This window comes from Citrus clementina, unplaced genomic scaffold, assembly GCF_000493195.1.
Source record: "Citrus clementina cultivar Clemenules unplaced genomic scaffold, Citrus_clementina_v1.0 scaffold_3, whole genome shotgun sequence".
Lineage (NCBI taxonomy): Eukaryota > Viridiplantae > Streptophyta > Magnoliopsida > Sapindales > Rutaceae > Citrus > Citrus x clementina.
In genome coordinates this window covers 13,948,102-13,969,230 of record NW_006262339.1, presented here as the reverse complement: position 1 = coordinate 13,969,230, position 21,129 = coordinate 13,948,102, and the positions used below count along the sequence as shown (strand labels likewise).

The 21,129-nt window shown below is 32.9% G+C and overlaps 1 protein-coding gene and 1 pseudogene across 2 annotated transcripts; both read left to right on the top strand.

The window, feature by feature from the left end:
- Positions 1–1,202: 1,202 nt before the first annotated feature.
- Positions 1,203–4,979, top strand: LOC18049667 (IAA-amino acid hydrolase ILR1-like 3). Of its 2 annotated transcripts, XR_002906613.1 has the most exons (7): positions 1,203–1,619; positions 1,705–1,830; positions 2,558–2,872; positions 3,062–3,190; positions 3,540–4,112; positions 4,226–4,698; positions 4,813–4,979. XR_002906613.1 is itself a non-coding variant. In XM_006441214.2 (5 exons), the coding sequence occupies exons 1-5, from the start codon at positions 1,296–1,298 to the stop codon at positions 3,918–3,920; spliced, it is 1,275 nt and encodes a 424-aa protein (XP_006441277.1). In that variant the 5' UTR covers positions 1,203–1,295; the 3' UTR covers positions 3,921–4,189. The 2 variants fall into 2 exon arrangements, 1 of the variants encoding a protein (XP_006441277.1); XM_006441214.2 differs by lacking the exons at positions 4,226–4,698; positions 4,813–4,979 and having other exon boundaries at positions 3,540–4,189.
- Positions 4,678–6,529, top strand: LOC18049354 (annotated as a pseudogene).
- The last annotated feature ends 14,600 nt before the right edge of the window (positions 6,530–21,129 follow it).

Below are 21,129 nucleotides of genomic sequence, written 5' to 3'. Positions count from 1 at the left end.
CTCAATTCTCTGCGAGAGTTTGAAGTTGAGCACGTTGTACTTTGATGTTTCCTTGATATTTTCTCTTCATTGAATCCCACAACTGCTTGGATGTGCTCTTCTGAGTGATGGTCTTCAGCATTGGCTTGTCAATTGCTGAGAAGAGATAATTTTTTAACTTTAGGTCTTTTAGCTTTAAATCCTCCAAGTTTTTCCTTTGTGTAGCCGTCAATGTCTCTCCTTTAGCAGGCTCACTGTAACCTGTTTCGACGATGCTCTAATATTCTTTCGATCTCAAAAGGTTTTCCATCAGCATGCTCCAGTGATCGTAATCTCCATCAAACTTGGGAATGCTTGGTTGTGTAAAGTTGCTAGCTTCGGTAGCCATCTCTCTTTCACTCTTCTCACAGTGTTTTACTCACACTCTTTTACAATCCAGCCCCTTTGTGAAGCTCTAATACCACTGTGAGCTTAAGTTAGAACTCAAATGCAAAGAGCAACAAAACTTGGTAGCTGTAAAAGCTTGTTTATTGAACACTGAACTGAGCCTTTTATACAACCATTACAAATAGGAATGATCCAAAGTGCTAAGATTAAGGAAGAACAATTTAAAAACAAATCTTCACCCTGCAAACCAAGGTTTATTCAACACGAACTAACAAACTCAGAAACTAAAGGGATAATTTGTTAAGACTTAGTCAGCAAATACCTAACAGATTGTTCTTGCTTCTAAGAATAGTGATACTACATTTTGATTATAGTTGTTGTACTATGCTTCCAGAATTTACTTGTCCATTAGTTTCACCTATGATCTGCTTGGGCATTTCAGATGGTTCTCGTAGCCCAAGCTCTTTTTGCATAGAGTGAGAAAAACTCAGATAAAATACACATGTAATGCTAACATCTCATTAAACTACTAACTAGGTTTTCATGCAAGTATCATTTATCAATGATAATGATACCAGTTGTGAAATGAAGGGGAAGAAAGCAGTGGTTTTACATAGAAATAGAAGGCTGTGGTGAGAGTAAGACGAAGAGGAGAGAGAGCAATTTGGGGCAACGAGCATTTTGGGGCTGTTGTTGCTGACTTAACCAAGCTAAAATGATGTCGTTTTAGGGAGAATAAAAGCAAAAGAAAAAAGAAAAAAAAAGATTGAAACAGCACCGTTTATTGGTTTTGGGGTTTGACTAAGGTAAATAGCATTTTCTTATCCCAAATATGATACCTACAATAGGTAAGATTCATATAAAACCCGCCTATCCATATACGACCCATAAATAATTACGGGATCCTGAGCCAACGGATTGTTATTGAGATGGCGATTGCCTTTTTGCTTCTTCTACTACCGATCACTTATCTCACTACGACCACAGCAGTTGATGAAATACTTACAAATCAAGTTATGATATCAGCTCAACAAGATAAAGATTGGCTAGTCTCTGTAAGAAGACAAATCCATGAAAACCCGGAACTGCAATTCGAAGAACACAACACAAGTGCCCTCATTCGCAGAGAACTTGATAAACTTGGAATCCCTTATGCATACCCAGTCGCCAAAACAGGCATTGTAGCACAGATTGGCTCTGGTTCTCGCCCTGTCGTCGTGTTGAGAGCTGACATGGATGCTCTCCCTTTGCAAGTAAGTTTGCTACTATCTCTAATTTACTAAATTAATATCAATGAATGAATATATGGAAAGCAACTATGTTGTTGCTGATGTTTAGGAGCTCGTGGAATGGGAGCATAAGAGCAAAATTGATGGCAAAATGCACGCATGTGGACATGACGTCCACACCACCATGCTTCTTGGTGCTGCCAAGTTGATTCATCAACGTAAAGATAAACTTAAGGTTAGTTGAGTGCTTATTTGACTGGTGCTGATATTTTCTAATTATGGAGTTTTTTTCCCAAGAATTTTGTTCTCATATAGTTAATTAATATGACTGTTGCTGATGAGTACTAAGATGATTTTGTTCCATTTTATTCGAAGAATGGGATAGTGCTAAGTACCATGGATGGACACATCTTTGAATTTATTGGGTGCTAGATGATTCCTTCAGCTGTTATCACTAACTCTGTGGTACTTAAAGGAATCAACGATGAGTAATAGTTTCAAAGACTGCTTGGTAATTCTGGAATCCCCCTAGCTTTGTTTATAATGGAAACAACAAGGAAAGACTGGGCAAAAACCATTTATTAAAACAGTAGAACAGAATTTATTAATGGGGCAAATCTATTTTTGTCCCAAATGTAGCTAAATTTGATTAATTATCTGTTATTGATAACATTTAAGGAAGGTCATCTTAAGTTTATTTATATTTACTTTTTACTTTGATGATGATTTTGCATTTGAGTTGTGGGGTTTAAGTGGTATATTTAAGTTAATCCATTCATCTTCCTGTACCCATGAATAAATTGCATCTATTATGCATATGTTTGATGATGTGCTTCCCCATCCCTTTCAAGCTATTTTGCGTCTGGGTTCATCCTCCCCCTAATGTTTTCAGTCATATTGATTTGGAACTTTATTTTCAATCTGATCTAATTTGCACAATTTTACTTGATTTGCGTTGAAAGGGAACTGTGAGAATTCTTTTCCAACCTGCTGAGGAGGGAGGTGCAGGTGCCTTTCACATGATAAAAGAAGGCGCTCTTGGTGACTCTGAAGCAATATTTGGAATGCATATTGACGTAGGAATACCTACAGGAAGTATAGCATCAATTTCTGGGCCACACTTGGCTGCTACATCTGTTTTTAATGTTAAAGTAGAGGGAAGAGGCGGACATGCTGCAATGCCCCATTCAACAATCGATCCTATACTTACTGCTTCATCTGTGATATTGGCATTGCAGCAACTTATTTCAAGAGAAGCAGATCCCCTCCAAAGTCTAGTATGTCTCAGTCTCCTTTTATCAATTTATTCTGAAACCTGCGAACTTTTGCCATTGAAAGCATGAAGAATTCTCCATTTCACTCTTAATAATTTTTACTGGAATTTTAACTGCATGAATGAATGCATAGAAAGACTTGAAGTGAATATATCATTTTGTGACTTAATACTAGTTTGTCTTTGGCTGAAGGTGTTGTCTGTTACTTATGTTAGAGGGGGAACTGCATTTAATATAATTCCACCGTTTGTTGAATTTGGAGGCACTTTGAGGAGTCTTACAACTGAGGGCTTGTATCAACTCCAAAAAAGGCTGAAGGAGGTATACAACATTACTTAATTTCTCATCTTGGTTTCAAAAAAGGAATCACAGTGCTCACTTTGTTCTTCATGTTGAATAGAAACATGCTAGTAATTTTGCTGGTTGTGGTGTCATGCTATTTTCTGAAGTAAAATTATTAGGAGTTCACAATTCAATTATCAGTTAAGTCTTCAGTTCAGGTAGTACTTTTGAAAATTCTTGGTGCTTCATTTTCTCCGCTGTCATTTTCATTTCATAGAAGTTCATCATCTTAAATTGAACTCTTTGAATAGTCATATTTCATGAATAATATTGAACTGAAAGAGGAAGTTATTTTGGCAGTCCTTAATAACTGTAAGTAGTTTGATAGGTTGTGAAGCAGCAGGCAGCTGTACACAGTTGTAATGCATTTATTGACCTGAAAGAGGAAGAGCACCCACCATATCCTGCTACTGTGAACGATGATAGCTTGCATCTGCTTGTCGAGAGGGTTGGCAAATCTTTGCTTGGTCCCAAGAATGTAGGTGAGGCCAAGAAGGTTATGGCTGGGGAGGACTTTGCCTTTTATCAGCAACTGATCCCTGGAGTCATGCTTAGCATTGGAATTAGAAATGAGGAAAAGGGTTCAATTCACCCTCCGCACTCCCCATACTTCTTTCTTGATGAGGATGTCCTGCCAATTGGAGCGGCATTGTACACTAATCTTGCAGAAACATATCTGAATGAGCACCAACATTTCAATGTGCAGTAAAATTTGTAAGAAATGGCAAATTTTAATCCCCGTTCTCAAATCATTTTTAACTTTGTAATATTGTAAATGCATGGAGGCGTAGATTTTTAACTTGCCCGCAAAAACAAAGTTCACAAGTGTTGGAGATGGACAAGACTCATAACATGAGCATCAAGACATCTTGTATTTTAAACTTGGGGGAGGACTAGAATTGTAAGTAGTGCTTTTGTTCTGATAACCACTTTCTCCTTTATTATCAAAACAAGTGCAAGGATTTTTTAGTAGTTTTTTAAGCATCTCCCTTTCTCGTTTCTTTCATTTTACAGTTGATCCGCTCATCCACAAAAGATAATCTCAACTACTTCTTGGCGAGTCAACAGGCACAAATTTTTTCCTTTAGCAGCATTAGCAGAAATCCAATCCTTGCTTCATTTTCAACTACTAAAAAATGGAAAATGGGTTTTCCTTTAATCGCCCCTTTGCTGTTTATTTTGCTTCTTTCACTTGCATATCATTGCACAGACGTCCGTACAGTTTGGATGAAGCTTTTGCAGATCAAATTTTAATAGAAACTGAACGAGATAAAAATTGGTTGATCTCTATAAGGTGACAAATTCATGAAAACCCAGAACTTCGATTCGAAGTGCACAACACAAATGCTCTCATTCGCAGTGAACTCGACAAACTTGGCATCACTTATTCATGCCCGCTTGTCAAAACTGGTATTGTGGCAAAAATTGGTTCTGGTTCGCATCCCTTTATAGCTCTTTGAGCTGACATGGATGCCCTTCCTTTACAAGTAAGTATTTTGTCACCTCTTTCATTGGTCTCTTTTAAGAATTAATTTGAGTATATTTAATAGTTGTGTATGCTGTTGCCTATGGATGACCTATGGATGATGTTGAATGTATAGGAGCTCGTGAACTGGGAGCATAAGAGCAAAATTGATGGCAAAATGCATGCATGTGGACATGATGCCCCCACCACCATGCTTCTTGGCGAAGCCAAGTTGCTTCATCGACGTAAGGATCAGCTGAAGTTTTTTTCCCCCCTATTTGCAGCAGCTAGAAATCTTTTATATACTATTGTTTCTGATCAAGCTGTCATGAAATTTATTTTCATAAGACAGTTTTGTTCTTAAATAATAATTCAACATGATTGCCTAGTCATTTGTGTTTGGGATTCGAGGAAGAGCGTTAATAATGTATAGTTTAGTTCCATTCTATTTAATCATACTGATTTAGTATTTTAAATCCAAACTAATCTCTAGTTCAGTAATGTGCTTAAGTTTCTGTCATTTTTGTGTTGGAAGGGAACCGTGAAACTTATTTTCTAACCTGCTGAGGAGGAAGGTGCTGATGTTTCATACATAATAAAAGAAGATGTTCTTGGGGACACTGAAGCAATATTTGAATTCACTTCCATAATGGCTTACCCACAGGAAGCATAGCAACCCTTCGGGGGCCCTTTTTAGCAGCTGTATGCTTCTTCCAGGCAAAAATTGAGGGAAAAGTTGGGCACGCTGCCCAACCCCATTCCACAGTGGACCAATACTAGCTACTTCAACAACAATATTAGCATTGCAACAACTCTGATCCTCTCCCTAGTCAAGTATGCTCTGTTTTCTATCTATTCCTGATCTTGTGGCTCCATCTTGCTAGAGATGCATAGCAGTTATGTGATGAATAGGTTTCACGACAAGCTTCCAAGAACTTAGATTCAAACTCCCTTTATCTCAGAACTTCACTGAAGCACCAAATTCAATGATTAGTAGTTCGCAGAGGAAGTTTCATCAAATTCGGCTTGTATATTTGTCATTTCTGCATTGCTTGGCTATTTAATTATTCAAGATTGAATTGCTCAAATCATCCGATGTTACTTAATTCTGATACTTTGTTTCTGGATAAGGTCCTATGACTCCTATCTGTCACTTATGTCAACGGTGGGAGTGCGGCGGACGTAATTTCGCCACGTGCTGAATTTGGAGGTACTTTGCGGAGTCTTACAACTGAAGGCATGTATCGGCTCCAAAAGAGGCTGCACAACGTAATATTTCATTACTTTGCTTTTCATTTTTCAAGAGGCATCATACTGGATGTCGCTTCTAACCTCCATTATATATTAGGTAGGAATAATACCTCTCAACACCCCTAATGTAGTTGTTCTGTAGAATAAAAGCACACAAGTAATAATGGCATATACTGCATTCCTTAGTATCTGAAGATGAAAAGTTGTATGTTTCTGAGAGTTTATCAAGTATGTATAAGTTGCTTAGTACTTTATTGTTGGCATAATTTTCCATTTCTGTCATGTTTGCTGCATTGAGCTTCATTGTCACTGATTTACACAATTGGTGTTTGTAGGTCGTAAAACAACAGGCAGCTGTACACAGATGCAATGCTTATGTGGATTTCCAAGTAGAAGAATTCCCACTAATTCCTGCTGCTCTAGATAATGATAGCTTGTATCTGCTTGTAGAGAGGGTTGGCAAATCTTTGCTTGGTCCTGAGAATGTGAAGGTGGCCGAGAAGCTTTTGTCAGGAGATGACTTCGCCTTCTATCAAGAATTGATTCCTGGAGCCATGATTCAAATTGGTATTAGAAATGAGAAGGGTTCTTACACGACTTAAAAGTGTTTGATTTACTCTCAAGTATAAGAGTGTCTAGTTATAATATATCTTGGTGAGTCCGAGGTTGATCCACAGAGAAAAGATTTAATTTGTTTATTTTATTTTATCTAAAATTTGAAAATAAAACTTAAATATAAACAACTTAATTTAAATAAAACTATGAAATTGAATTAATTAGGGTTGTGGATTCACTTTTAGTTGTAAATAAAACTTAATAAATTTTTTTTGCCATTTGTTTTAGATTTATTGCCCAAAAGATTAATTATATAAATTATTATTATTTTCCCTTTAATTTTATGATGATTTAAGTATTCATTGTGGCAAAATTTAATTTGTCTACAACAAGTCAAAATACTATTTTACCATACCTTATATTAAGATAAAAAGAATTTATTGTGCCAAACTCCCTTGTTTGTCTACAATAAATCAAAATTTCATAATATAAAATATGTATAAAATTAAATAGAAAATAACTTAATTTATAAAATTAAAAATAGAATTTGATTAAATCATATTTATTTCTTAAAAGTTTCACCTTCCCCTAACTATTAATATCTAGCTAAAAAATTTTTTAATAAAGGAAATTACTAAAATTGAAAAACACATAATTAAAAATGGAATTTGAAAATTGAAATAAAACTAATTTTATTGATTGAAAATAAATTACAAAGAGAGATGAGAAGAAGAATTTGGGGGGAAAGAAGAGAAGAGAAGGTGTGGAGAGGTGTGTTCACCCCCCCTCTATTTATACTAAAACATGGTAAATCCTCACCATACAAATAAAAAAATCTAATTACATCACCAAACGGTTGTGGCTCAGTTGGCAACCCAGGCTGGGTAAGTGGGAAGAGCTCTCGGGTTCGATCCCCACTAAACACACCATTTGGGAGGGGTAAAGAGCCTTAACTGTGACTACACCCCGAATCCGAATTAGTCGGGGCCCAATGCGGTCGCCGGAAATCGGGTGGTTTAAACCAAAAAAAAAAAAAATCTAATTACATCTTAACCTTACATTTGTCCCACTAATAATCCCACTAATAAAACATAAACCTAACTTATCCACTCAAGCATATCCAACACATTCCACTAACAATTAACATACCTAACATGATAAAAACTTATAATTTTACAATTACCACATTTACCGTGGTAAAAACGTAAAAATTTACAACAAAAGTCTTGGATCCTCCTCGATAATGACATAATTTTTCGGACTTCGGGAATCCAAATTTGACATCCATACATTTGTTTGGAGCCTCAAATTGCATGAAATTATTATTTTTACCTAATAACCACACAAAAAATACATAAAATCAAATATTTAGAAAAATAATTAGAAATTCACAATACGTTACACAATTACAAATATAAATTACATTAATAAAACAAAATAACATTTTTATCCCTTAATAAACATGCAATTTTTAACACTAATCACACCCCCCAACTAGCTTATTGCTATCCCCTATCAATTAAAGCGTTATATTAAATTAAGATTTACAAAATTCACATACAAGTTAATAGTTGTTCATCTATCCTCTAAACTACCAAATAAATAAACTCTCAATTTTTTTTAAAACTCTTGGTTGTCCACTCATTATCCAGAATATCATAAACCTTCTTTTGTGCTCAAGTGATTAACACAATACTTATGGGGTTTTATTAAAAGAAAACAACATTTTCGTTCTAAAACTCATTAGAAATTCTATCTTCAGGCAGTAGATTATTCAAGCTTTTTTTTGAAAATTACATTTTTAACCCATGTAGCGAGCTTTAGGTCAGTGACTCCCAGACTAGTTGACCTTAGGGCACTAGGTGTTGAAACACCCATACAAACTTAATTACTCGGGTTTTTAATAAATAAGCAAACAATATATTTATAACCCATGTAGCGAGCTTTAGACCAGTGACTCCCAGACCAGTTGACCTTAGGGCACTAGGTATTAAAACACCTCTACGAACTTAATTACTCGGGTTTTAGATATAACAAAATTAAACTCATTCAATTTTGTTTTTTTTACCTTTTTTTTTTTGCAATATACACTTTCTACCACTTTAGATATTATCCCGAATAAATTAAAAAAACTAAATGCTACAAAAATTTTAACTTACAACCCACTAGTATGTGTCATAGTGTGTGTCAAGAATGATTTAATAATACCTGTTAAATGAGTAAACAACAAAATAACTTTATAACTAAATAGAGGAGAGTACACAAATTTGAGTAATTCAAAGAAAAGGGGACAAAAACAACTTATTATGAATTTTAAAATAAAAAATATAATACAACAAGACTATTAGGATGCGTCTCAAAAGTTGTGACTCTTTACACAGCCATCCTAGACACAAAAAAATTGTTGTTTTTGTTTTTTTTGGGTTTTTTTAAAAAAATAAACACACTTATTTACAATTTACGTCAACTACCCTCCCTCCAACCTAATCTAAACATAATTCATAGTTTAAAAATATGCATGCAAAAAGGAAAAAAATTAAAAAAAAAAATAAAAGAAGAAATAGGAAAGATCACACCTGAACAAGCCACTGAAGATGCGTTTATAGAGTCGCTACACCTCATATTCTGCCATCTTCGACAAAAGCATTACTAGGATTTGCTATATTCCACAGTTGTCAACTATTCCCTCCCCCCAACCTGAACAAGACATTGTCCTCAATGACTTAAAGGAAAGAAGTAGAGTTTAAAAGACATAACCTCATAGCTTTGAGAAGATAGTGACAACCAAAGATAAGTCCAACTTGTACTTCTTCCTAGGGCTAGGGTTACCATCATCAGTCGACCATTCCAATGCCAAGGTCTTAGGATCTAGCTCTGGTTTGTAAGCTTGTAAAAGATCAAGTAACTCGTTAGCCGTAGAAGCACAAACAAAGAGATTTTTCGCAGAGATTAGAATAAAATGATTCTTAATTGCATGGTTAATGAATGTGAGCAACCCATCAAAAAAATTATTAACATTTAGTAAACCGATGGGTTTTTTATAGAAGTTTAAATGGGCTCAATGCCTCTAAAGTTGCAAGATCTCCTGGCAAGAAAATGAAAGCGTCAGCATGATTTAACATCTCAGTTATTCACTCTTGCATACTTGAGATAACTAACTCTTCTCCAATTGGTACATCAAACCTACATCCTAGAGGTTTTAAGGCTTGTGGAATGATACCTAGTACTTGGTTTCCTCTAATAAAAACAGATTCTGAGACAAGTTTTGATAACCCGTGGTCACCTCCTCCATATACAAGGTGCAGTTTCCTCTAAGTTATGGCACGACCAAGATCTACAGCTGCTTGAACGAACTCGAAGATGTTGCCATTAGAATAATCTTCAAAAATAAGTTGTGAGTGGTTGGAAAAAGAGCTCTTATTTAAAGATCTGAGTGACAAACAAAATGAGAAACAACTATAAATGAGTTGGTGTATTTGTTAGATGACGCATAAAGCTCATGTCTCAATTATTCAAAAGTAAACAGTAAAAAGAAAAGCAAACAGTGAAAAGAAAGAAAAAAGTAAAAGAAAACAAATAATGATTAGATACAAAATCCCACCATACAATAATGCAAATGATAAAAGAACAATAAAGTAAAAGAATATTTACTGGTAGTTGTGATTGTGGCTCACATCTTTCTCTGGTTTTACGTCTGGTAACGGCTTGAACGCCCTTTATGGGTTGAGGATAGGCTTCCCATCCAACTTTCTTATAAACTGGCAAATAAGGTCTTTTTGAGTTAGATTCCCAAGACTAAACTGTGCACATTGTTTTTGGAATAGTCTCCATAACCTGTGTATCTCATATTGCACATGTCTGTTTTGATGCGTCTCAAGAGATCGTAAGATATCATCCAACGATTCTTTACTTATGCCATCTTTGACGAATTTAATTTTATCTTCTCGATTATTAGAAATCATTCCTAAAGATTTACAAACTTCTAGTTTGCAACTAAGTCGCACACAATTATGACATTCTGAGCCAAGTCTTTTAGCTCTCCGTTTTTTAGCAAATGTGCTTTTACCAAAACCAGGCATGTAAGAAATAAATGGATCAGGAAACTCACCAACTAATTGGATCTTTGCTTCAATTAACCAACGAATATCAGAAGAAATTTCGTTGTCATTAACAAACGCAATCTTTCACAACGAGCTTTGTAAATTTTTTTGAGTGCATTTTGAGGGAGAGAAGAAAAACGCTTATGCAATTTATGTTGTATTTCTTCCATGCTTGATTTTGAGATTCCAGTTATTGTGGGAAATTGAGGATACCGACTTAAGAAGTCACGGAGTACCGTTATTCTCCATTTATACGGGAAAATAAATCAAAACACACCAAAATCAAATCTGTAAAATCAGATTAAACGTGAAAGCGAACAACAAAAAAGAAACACAATATGTACAAAGGAAAATGAACTTACATTCGTCCTCTCATTGAGTTAACCTCTCTATTGTTCTTAGTTGTCTTTCTTGATCCTCAATGTAGGCCACTAATTCTGGTGGTTGTCGTTCCCAAATTGGATGTAATTTACAGCTCTGTATCAATCTTCTCAAGTGAAATCTTATTCGCAAAAGTCTTTTAAGACGTGTGAACAAAATCTTCCTTATTGAGATACTCATGATGTATAATGATGAAGAAAACACAATTATTAAACACACTTAAGTAAGAAACATCACAACGCGTATCATTCAAGACAGTCAAACAATTCAAACGGGAAAATAACAGTGAAAAGTTAAAATACTCATTAAAAACTTAATCAAGAGTTTGTGGGTCACTCAAATTTATTTCGGTGCTTGGTTCACGTGATTGGTTTTCCAGATAGGGCTTTATTCTTTGTCCGTTAACTTTAAATGTGACACTATTTTTTGGATTCTCAATTTCTACAGCCCCATGTGGATATATATTTTTTACAATAAATGGGTCACTGCACTTTGATTTTAACTTTCCTGAAAACAAATGAAGACGAGAATTATAAAGCAACACTTTTTGACCAATTTCAAATGTTTTTCGAAAAATTCTTTTATCTTGAAAATTTTTTGTTCTTGCCTTAATAATTCTTGAATTTTCATATGCATCATTTCTTAATTCCTCAAGTTTATTCAATTGCAATTTTCGTACATTACCAACATAATCCAAATTTGAATTAAAAGCTTTAACAGCCCAAAATGATTTATGCCCAAGTTCAACATGTAAGTGAATGAGTTTACCATAAACTAGCCGACAAGGTAACATTCCTAAAGACGTTTTAAATGCAGTACAGTATGCCCAATGTGCATCAGTCAATCGAAGAGACCAATCTTTGCGGTTTGGGTTAACTGTTTTTTCTAAAATTTGTTTTATCTCCCTATTTGCTAATTCAACTTGACCATTTGTTTGAGGATGATAAGGGGTAGCATTTTTATGAGTAATTCCATATTTTTTCATTAAAAACTCAAATGACTTATTACAAAAATGCCTACCTCCATCACTAATAATGGCTTGAGGAATTCCAAATCGACTTAAAATGTTTTCTCTTAAAAATTTAACGACAATTTTACTATCATTATTTCGACAAGACATTGCTTCAATCCATTTTGAGACATAATCAACTGCAACTAATATGTACACAAATCCAAAAGATGGTGGAAATGGACCCATAAAATGAATTCCCCAAGAGTAAAATATTTCAATCTCAAGTGTGGGATCTAAGGGCATCATGTTTTTTTTACTAATTGATCTTAATTTTTGACAGTTTTCAAAAGTTTTGCAAAATTTATATGTGTCTTTGAATATGGCAGGCCAATAAAATCCACATTGCAAAATTTTAGCCGTAGTTTTTCTTGAAGAAAAGTGTCCACCACATGCTTCAGAATGACAAAAATTAATGACACTACTTACCTTATTATCAAGAATGCATCGTCGAAAAATCTGATTAGGGCAATATTTGAACAAGTAAGGATCATTCCAATAAAATTTCTTTACTTCAACCAAAATTTTTTTCTTCTCCTGAGTGTTCCATTGCGAAGGCATTTTACCTATAACAAGGAAATTAACAATGTTAGCATACCATGGTATTGAAGTAACATATAATAAAAATTCATCGGGAAAGAAATCATTGATGGGTGTTACATCAGTGCAGATTTCAGATGTGAGTCTTGATAAATGATCAGCAATGACATTTTCGGCACCCTTTTTATCTTTGATGGTGAGGTCAAATTCTTGAAGTAACAAAATCCAACGAATTAGGCTTGGTTTGACATCTTGTTTAGTCATCAAGTATCTCACAGCAATGTGATCAGTAAAAACAACAGTTTTAGAACCAAGCAAATATGAGCGAAATTTGTTTAATGCATACACCACAATAAGTAATTCTTTTTTAGTTGTAGAATAATTCATTTGAGTACTATTCAAAGTCTTACTAGCATAATAAATCACAAACGACTTACGATCCTTTTTTTGTCCTAAAACAACACCAACAGCAAAGTCACTTGCATCACAGATTAATTCAAAAGGCAAAGACCAATCAGGAGATTGCATAATAGGTGCAGATGTCAAAAGGCAAATTATTTTCTCAAAAGACTTTTGGCAATCATCAGTCCATTCAAATGGTGCATCTTTTAATAAGAGGCTACAAAGTGGTTTAGTCATCAAGTATCTCACAGCAGTGTGATCAGTAAAAACAACAGTTTTAGATCTAAGCAAATATGAGCGAAATTTGTTTAATGCATACACCACAACAAGTAATTCTTTTTTAGTTGTAGAATAATTCATTTGAGTACTATCCAAAGTCTTACTCGCATAATAAATCACAAACGACTTACGATCCTTTTTTTGTCCTAAAACAACACCAACAGCAAAGTCACTTGCATCACACATTAATTCAAAAGGCAAAGACCAATCAGGAGATTGCATAATAGGTGCAAATGTCAAAAGGCAAATTATTTTCTCAAAAGACTTTTGGCAATCATCAGTCCATTCAAATGGTGCATCTTTTAATAAGAGGCTACAAAGTGATTTAGATATGACACTAAATTTTTTTATAAACCTCCTATAAAATCCTGCATGTTCTAAAAAGGATCGCATATCTCTAACTATTTTTGGTTGTGGCAATTTATATATGACTTCAATTTTTGCTGTCAACTTCAATTCTTTTAACAGATACAACAAAACCCAAAACAATTCCAGAAGTAACCATGTGATGACATTTTTCCCAATTTAAAACGAGTTCTTTTTCAACACATCTTTTTAAAACGTTTTCCGAATTATCAAGGCAATCATCAAAAGAATTCCTAAACACTGTCAAATCATCCATAAAGACCTCTAAATAATGTTCAATCATATTAGTAAAAATACTTAGCATGCATTTTTAAAATGTTGCAGGAGCATTACAAAGTCCAAATGACATTCTTTTAAATGCAAATGTTCCAAAGGGACATGAAAATGTGGTTTTTTCTTGGTCTTCAAGTGCTATAGGAATTTGATAATAACCTGAATATCCATATAAAAAGCAGTAGTAGGGATGTCCAGCTACTCTTTCTAAGATTTGATCAAGAAATGGTAATGGAAAATGATCTTTTCTAGTGGCTTTATTTAATTTCCTATAATCAATGCACATGCGCCAACTAGACGTAATTCATGTTGGAATTAATTCATCTTTTTCATTTCTAACTATAGTGATTCCAAATTTTTTAGGCACTATTTGTGTAGGACTTACCCACTTACTATCAGAGATAGGGTAGATAATTCTTGCATCAAGTAACTTAAGAACTTCTATTTTTACTACTTCTTTCATGTGTGGGTTTAATTTTCTTTGAGGTTGTTGACATGTTTTATCATTTTCTTCCAAATTGATTCTATGTGTGCAAATTAAAGGATTAATACCTTTAATGTCATTTAAAGTCCATCCAATTGCGTTTTTATGCTTTTTAAGAACAGATAGTAACTTACCTTCTTGGTCGCTTGATAAGGTTGAAGGATAAGTTTGTTCTTCTCCAAGATAAGCATACTTCAATCCCTTTGGCAAATTTTTCAATTCCAATTTAGGCGCTTCTTGTTGTTTAGTCTTTTCAATGATTCCAAGTTCCTCAATTTTGGTTTCCCATCATCACTTTGCAAAGTCTGACAAGAATCAAATAACAAATTTATATTAGAAGTATCATGTTCAAGTTGTTTATTTGATTCAATCGAATTAACCAAACAATATCACTAAGTTTAGAAAAACTCCCTTTTTGAATAACAAATTTATATTAGAAGTATCATGTTCAAGTTGTTTATTTGATTCAATTGAATTAACCAAACAAATATCACTAAGTTAAAAAAAACTCCCTTTTTTGAATAACAAATTTACATTAGAAGTATCATGTTCAAGTTGTTTATTTGATTCATTCGAATTAACCAAACAAATATCACTAAGTTCAGAAAAACTCCTTTTTTGAATATTCTCATCTATACAAGATTCAAGCAATTCCTTTTGTTCATCAATTTCATCTTCATTCTCATTTTCCTCATTATGTTGCCTACACATATTGAAAACATTCAATTCGAGAGTCCTATTTCCAAATGAAAAATTCATTAAACCATTCCTGCACCCAAAATTACAGGAATTGGTTTATAATTATTCACAACAGGTTCAGTTTCTAAAATAATAAAATCCACAGGGTATATGAATTTATCAACTTGTACTAAAACATCTTCCACTATTCCTTTTGGTATTTTAACTGATCTATCGGCAAGTAAAAGTGTAGTTGAAGTTGATTTTAACTCACCAATATTAAGTTGAAGATAAACTGAATGTGGAAGCAAATTAACACTAGCACCAAGGTCTAACAAAGCATGCTCAATTTTGTGGTCTCCAATAATACAAGAAATAGTAGGACAACCATGATCTTTATACTTCAACTTATTATTTGTAGACAGAATGGCACTTACCTGTTCAGCCATGAAAGCACTCTTTTTTACCTTCAATTTCCTCTTAACAATGCATAAGTCCTTTAAAAATTTGGCATATGAAAGTACCTGCTTGATTGCATCTAACAGAGGAATGTTAACTTTCACTTGCTTAAAGATTTCATAAATTTCAGAAGAGTGGTTTGATTTCCTTGGTTTATTTAATGCATGCTGAAATGGTGGTTCAGATGGAACATTAGTTATTTCTTCACTAGGTGTAAGTTTATCTAGTTCTTCCTTACCCTTTGAATTTTCATTTTCACAAAGTTAAGGAATAAGCCGATCAATAACCTTACCACTACGAAGAGTTATAATTGACTTAACATGGTCTATGGGTGCATTTTGAATCTTAGGATTTGTTTGTTGTTGAGCTGGAAATTTTCCTTTTTCTTGAATTGTGAGTGCATAAGCAATTTTAGCAAGAGTATCTTTCAAATCAGAAAAGGTTTGTGCATTTTGATTGTTAATAGCATCTTGCTTCCTAATGAATGAATGCATTGTACCTTCCAAATTTTTCCATGGTGGTGGAACATATGATACAAAAGGTTGAGTATTTTGAAAATTTTGTGGAGGTGATACTTGTGAAGATTGTGCATTATTATTATTCCTCCAACTAAAATTTGGATGATTTCTCCAACTAGGATTATAAGTTTGTGAATATGGGTTTGGTTTGTTAAAAGTGTTGATGGCATTAGCTTGATCATGCAAACATTCTTTGAGTGCAGGCAGAGTGGGACAATCTTGAATGAAATGATCATTAGAACTACAAACATCACATGCAATTTCTTGAACAGATTTTACTTGATCACTTTTTTTATTTTCCAAAGCTTCAACTTTCCTAACTAGGGATGCAAAGTTTTCTTATAAATCATGATCTTCCCTAAGGTTGTAGATTCCTCCACTAGATGGAGATGGTTGTGGTTTATTAGTTAATTCAAAATTTCTAACGGTATCCCAATGTTGTGCATTTTCGGCTAGTTGGTCAAGGTAATCTAGTGCATCTTCAGGATTTTTATCTTTAAATTTACCATTACATATCATTTCTACAACGTGTCTAGTTTGTGGTATTAAGCCCTCGTAGAAATAAGTGACCAATCGCCAAGTTTCAAAACCATGGTGTGGACATATGTTAAGCAATTCTTTAAACCTATGCCAACATTGGTATAATGTTTCTCCATTTTTTTTAGTAAAAGAAGTAATTTACCTTTTAAAAGAATTTGTTCTATGAGGTGGAAAGAATTTTTTCAAAAACTGTTCTTGCATGTTATTCCAAGTTCTTATTGATCCAGATCTAAGGTTTTGTAGCCAAGTTTTAGCTTTATCTTTTAATGAAAAAGGAAAAAACTTTAATCTAATTATGTTCATGCTACAATTTTGATCTGTGTATGTATTACAAACTTCCTCGATATCTCTTAGATGCAAATATGGATTTTTAGATACTAAACCATGAAATGTTGGTAAAAGTTGGATAATACCTGGTTTGAAGTTAAATCGAGATGCTTCTGGAGGAAATACTATACACGACGGTGCTCCAATTCTTGTTGGATTCATGTAGTCTCTCAAAGTTCTCGGTTGATTATGATCATGTTGAGATTGGTTGTCTCCCTGATCAATTAGAGGATTAAGTTGGTCTAAATTGTTTTCATCTTGGATCTCGTCCATGCTTGGTGGTGGTGATTCAGATCTACAAATTAACCTGCCACTTGAAGTGCGAGACCAACGTCTCATACAATAATTATATCACAAAGATAACAACCAAATTCGTAACACAAACACTAAATGAAAATTGCAAAAAGAAAAAAATGAAAATTAAATATGCAAATAATATGAGTGTACAAAAGAAAATTAATAATTTAAAATTAAATAACAATTTGGTGGTTGAACCCACCAATAAAAAGAAAAAAAAGGAAATAAAAAAACTGAAAATTAAATAACTGAAATAAAAAAAATTAGTAGTTAGTTTGTTAAAAAAATTTGTAGTTAGTTTGCTTGGTCCACATTAAGTCCAAATAAGTCCAAGTCTAATTACTGTGAGAAATTTCGTCTAGGGATCTTATTGCAAATTATTTATATTTTATGGCCACACCATAATTTTTAGAAGTTTAAAATTGAGCCATGTGTAGGGATAGCAAAATCCGGGTCCGGCCTTTCCGGTTCCGGACCCGGATGACAATTTTGATATACCGGACCCAAATATAACCTGAATATTTTAATTCCGGGTCTGGGTTTCCGGATTGCGGGTTCCAAACCCAGATATCTATTACAATTTTTTTTTTCTCTCAATGTTACTTCCTCAAATCTCCAAATCTCAAATCACCAAAATTCCGAAACCATAGCTAAATGAATGTTGAGGGAGGATTGCTGAGTTTTCAGATTTTTAGTGGCATTGGTGTTGTCGTTGGCGTCGAGGAGAGCATCGCCAGAAAGTTACTGTGGAGATTCGGCAGTTTCTAGTGACAAAAAACTAGCAGGAGTGGCGGAAAACAGCTATAAAAAACCAACAAGAGTGATAAAAAATGAGGATCAGCCTTAATGGGCACATTCCTCTTTGTCTTCCTTTCAATACAAAGATTTTTCCAAGTCATTTGAGTGAATGAAAGAGAAATTGGAGAAGAAAGAAAGCAGCTGCAGTGGATTTAATGAAAAGAGAAGATGGAGAAGAAAGAAAGAGAAATTAGAGAAGAAAGAAGCGGCTGTAGTAGGTTAAGACTTAAGGCATTAGGGGGGTTTTTTTTTCTTTTATACTTAAATTATCCGGGTCCGGGTTAAGATAAAACTGGATCCGGACCCGGAATGTATCCAGGTTCAAAATATCATTTCCGGATCCGCATTGTATTACCTTTCGGTGCGGGTTAAACCCGGATCGGATTATCTGGGTTTGTCCGGGTCCGATCCAGGTCCGGGTTAATTTGCCATCCCTAGCCATGTGGGATGAGAGTGAAGATTCGGAAAGATTTTAGGGTCAGAACATAATTATGAGAAGAATGAGCAAGAAACGAGAATTGTTGGGGTGAAACTACAATTATGAAAGATGTGGGGGTAGAAGAGAATTTAAGAAAAGGAAAAGGGGGAAATTTACACAAAAAGTACAAAAAATAAAAGGAAAAATAAAACAAAATAAATACCTCTCCCCATCAATGGCGCAAAAAACTTGACACGACTTAAAAGTGTTTGATTTACTCTCAAGTATAAGAGTGCCTAATTATAATATATCTCGGTGAGTCCGAGGTCGATCCACAGAGAAAAGATTTAATTTGTTTATTTTATTTTATCTAAAATTTGAAAATAAAACTTAAATATAAACAACTTAATTTAAATAAAACTATGAAATTGAATTAGTTAGGGTTGTGAATTCACTTTTAGTTATAAATAAAACTTAATAAATTCTTTTTGCCATTTGTTTTAGATTTATTGCCCAAAAGATTAATTATATAAATTATTATTATTTTCCCTTTAATTTTATGATGATTTAAGTATTCATTGCGGTAAAATTTAATTTGTCTACAACAAGTCAAAATACTATTTTACCATACCTTATATTAAGATAAAAAGAATTTATTGTGCCAAACTCCCTTGTTTGTCTACAATAAATCAAAATTTCATAATAGAAAATATGTATAAAATTAAATAGAAAATAACTTAATTTATAAAATTAAAAATAGAATTTGATTAAATCATATTTATTTCCTAAGAGTTTCACCTTCCCCTAACTATTAATATTTAGCTAAACATTTTTTTTAATAAAGGAAATTACTAAAATTGAAAAACACATAATTAAAAATGGAATTTGAAAATTGAAATAAAACTATTTTTATTGATTGAAAATAAATTACAAAGAGAGATGAGAAGAAGAATTTGGGGGGAAAGAAGAAAAGATAAGGTGTGGAGAGGTGTGTTCACCCCCCCTCTATTTATACTAATACATGGTAAATCCTCACCACACAAATAAAAAAATCTAATTATATTTTAACCTTACATTTGTCCCACTAATAATCCCACTAATAAAACATAAACCTAACTTATCCACTCAAGCATATCCAACACATTCCACTAACAATTACCATACCTAACATGATAAAAACTTATAATTTTACAATTACCACATTTACTGTGGTAAAAACGTAAAAATTTACAACAAAAGTCTTGGATCCACCTCGATAATGACATAATTTTTCGGACTTCTGAAATCCAAATTCGACATTCATATATTTTTCGGAGCCTCAAATTGCATGAAATTATTATTTTTACCTAATAAACACATAAAAAATACACAAAATCAAATATTTAGAAAAATAATTAAAAATTCACAATACGTTACACAATTACAAATATAAATTACATTAATAAAAAAAATAACATTTGTATCCCTTAATAAACATTCAATTTTTGACACCAATCAGGTTCAATTCACTCCCACCACTCCTCTCACTTTTTTCTTGACGAGGATGTACTTGGGGCAGCAATACAAACCGCACTTGCTGAAGCATATCTGAAGCTTTCCAATGCATAATAAATGCCCTTTGGTTCTCAGTAGTTTCAATTTGTCTGTCTACTGCAATGAAAGTTACTACGGATGTGGTCCACACTATTTCTCTAATTTTTCTGCTCTTTGTTTAGACAATTTTTAGATGGCTCTGCATTTATCAGGTGAAATGTTTGGATATATATTTGGAGGTTTCCATGTACATACACTTGAAAGAAAGAGCTTTTGTGTATTTAATAAATACAAATATAATTTATCATAATTTAATTTGTCTGGTAGACTAGTAATGTTAATATATTTTTAATATATAGAATATTTTTAAAATATAAATTATTATATTTATTTTAATAATATATTTGTATTTGTCATGAAGATTTTAAATAAAATTTTGAATTAAATAGATTTTACGATTAATAAAATCTATCTTACGTATTAATAATACTAAAATTATTTTATATAATATTCAAAATATTTTAAATTTATATATATTTTTAATATTAGTTTTCTATTTATTATAAAATTTAGTTTAATATAATAAAATATCTCTAGTAGATTGTAAAGTATTGAAATAACTTTTCAAATATTGAAATTATTTTAAAATGTATATTATTATTACATTTATTTTAATACTATAATCCTATTTATTATAAAAAATTGGAATCAAATTTTTAAAGTTAATGGAGCTAAATGGTATTATGATCAAAACTGGGTCTTGGTATCCTTATTAAAAACTTGGGGTCTACATGACTATTGTCTAAAACTTTCAGGGTATAACTGTCCCTTTTCCTAATACATTATATTAAAATAAATAGTTAAATAATAAATTATATGTTAAATTATGTATCAAACACAACAATATAGCAAGAGAAAGACAGAAAGCAAATAAAAGAGACAACGTTTAGGGAGGAATTTTATTCATCTCAAATACCAACAAATAAGGCGTAAATGTCTACTTTTATAGTGATACAACCACAAAATAGTAAGTAATACATCACCATTATAAGAAATAACAATCCTCAAATTACAGAGATAATGAGAGTTATAAAAAGATTAAAGGTTGCTTTGATAAATACCCACATAAATGATAGAATTCATGACACACCCGTTGAATGTTTATCCTATAAAGAATATGCCTCATTAAAACTTTTGCTAGTAAAAATCCTATGAAAAAAACACTAGTGAAGAAAAAATAGTATA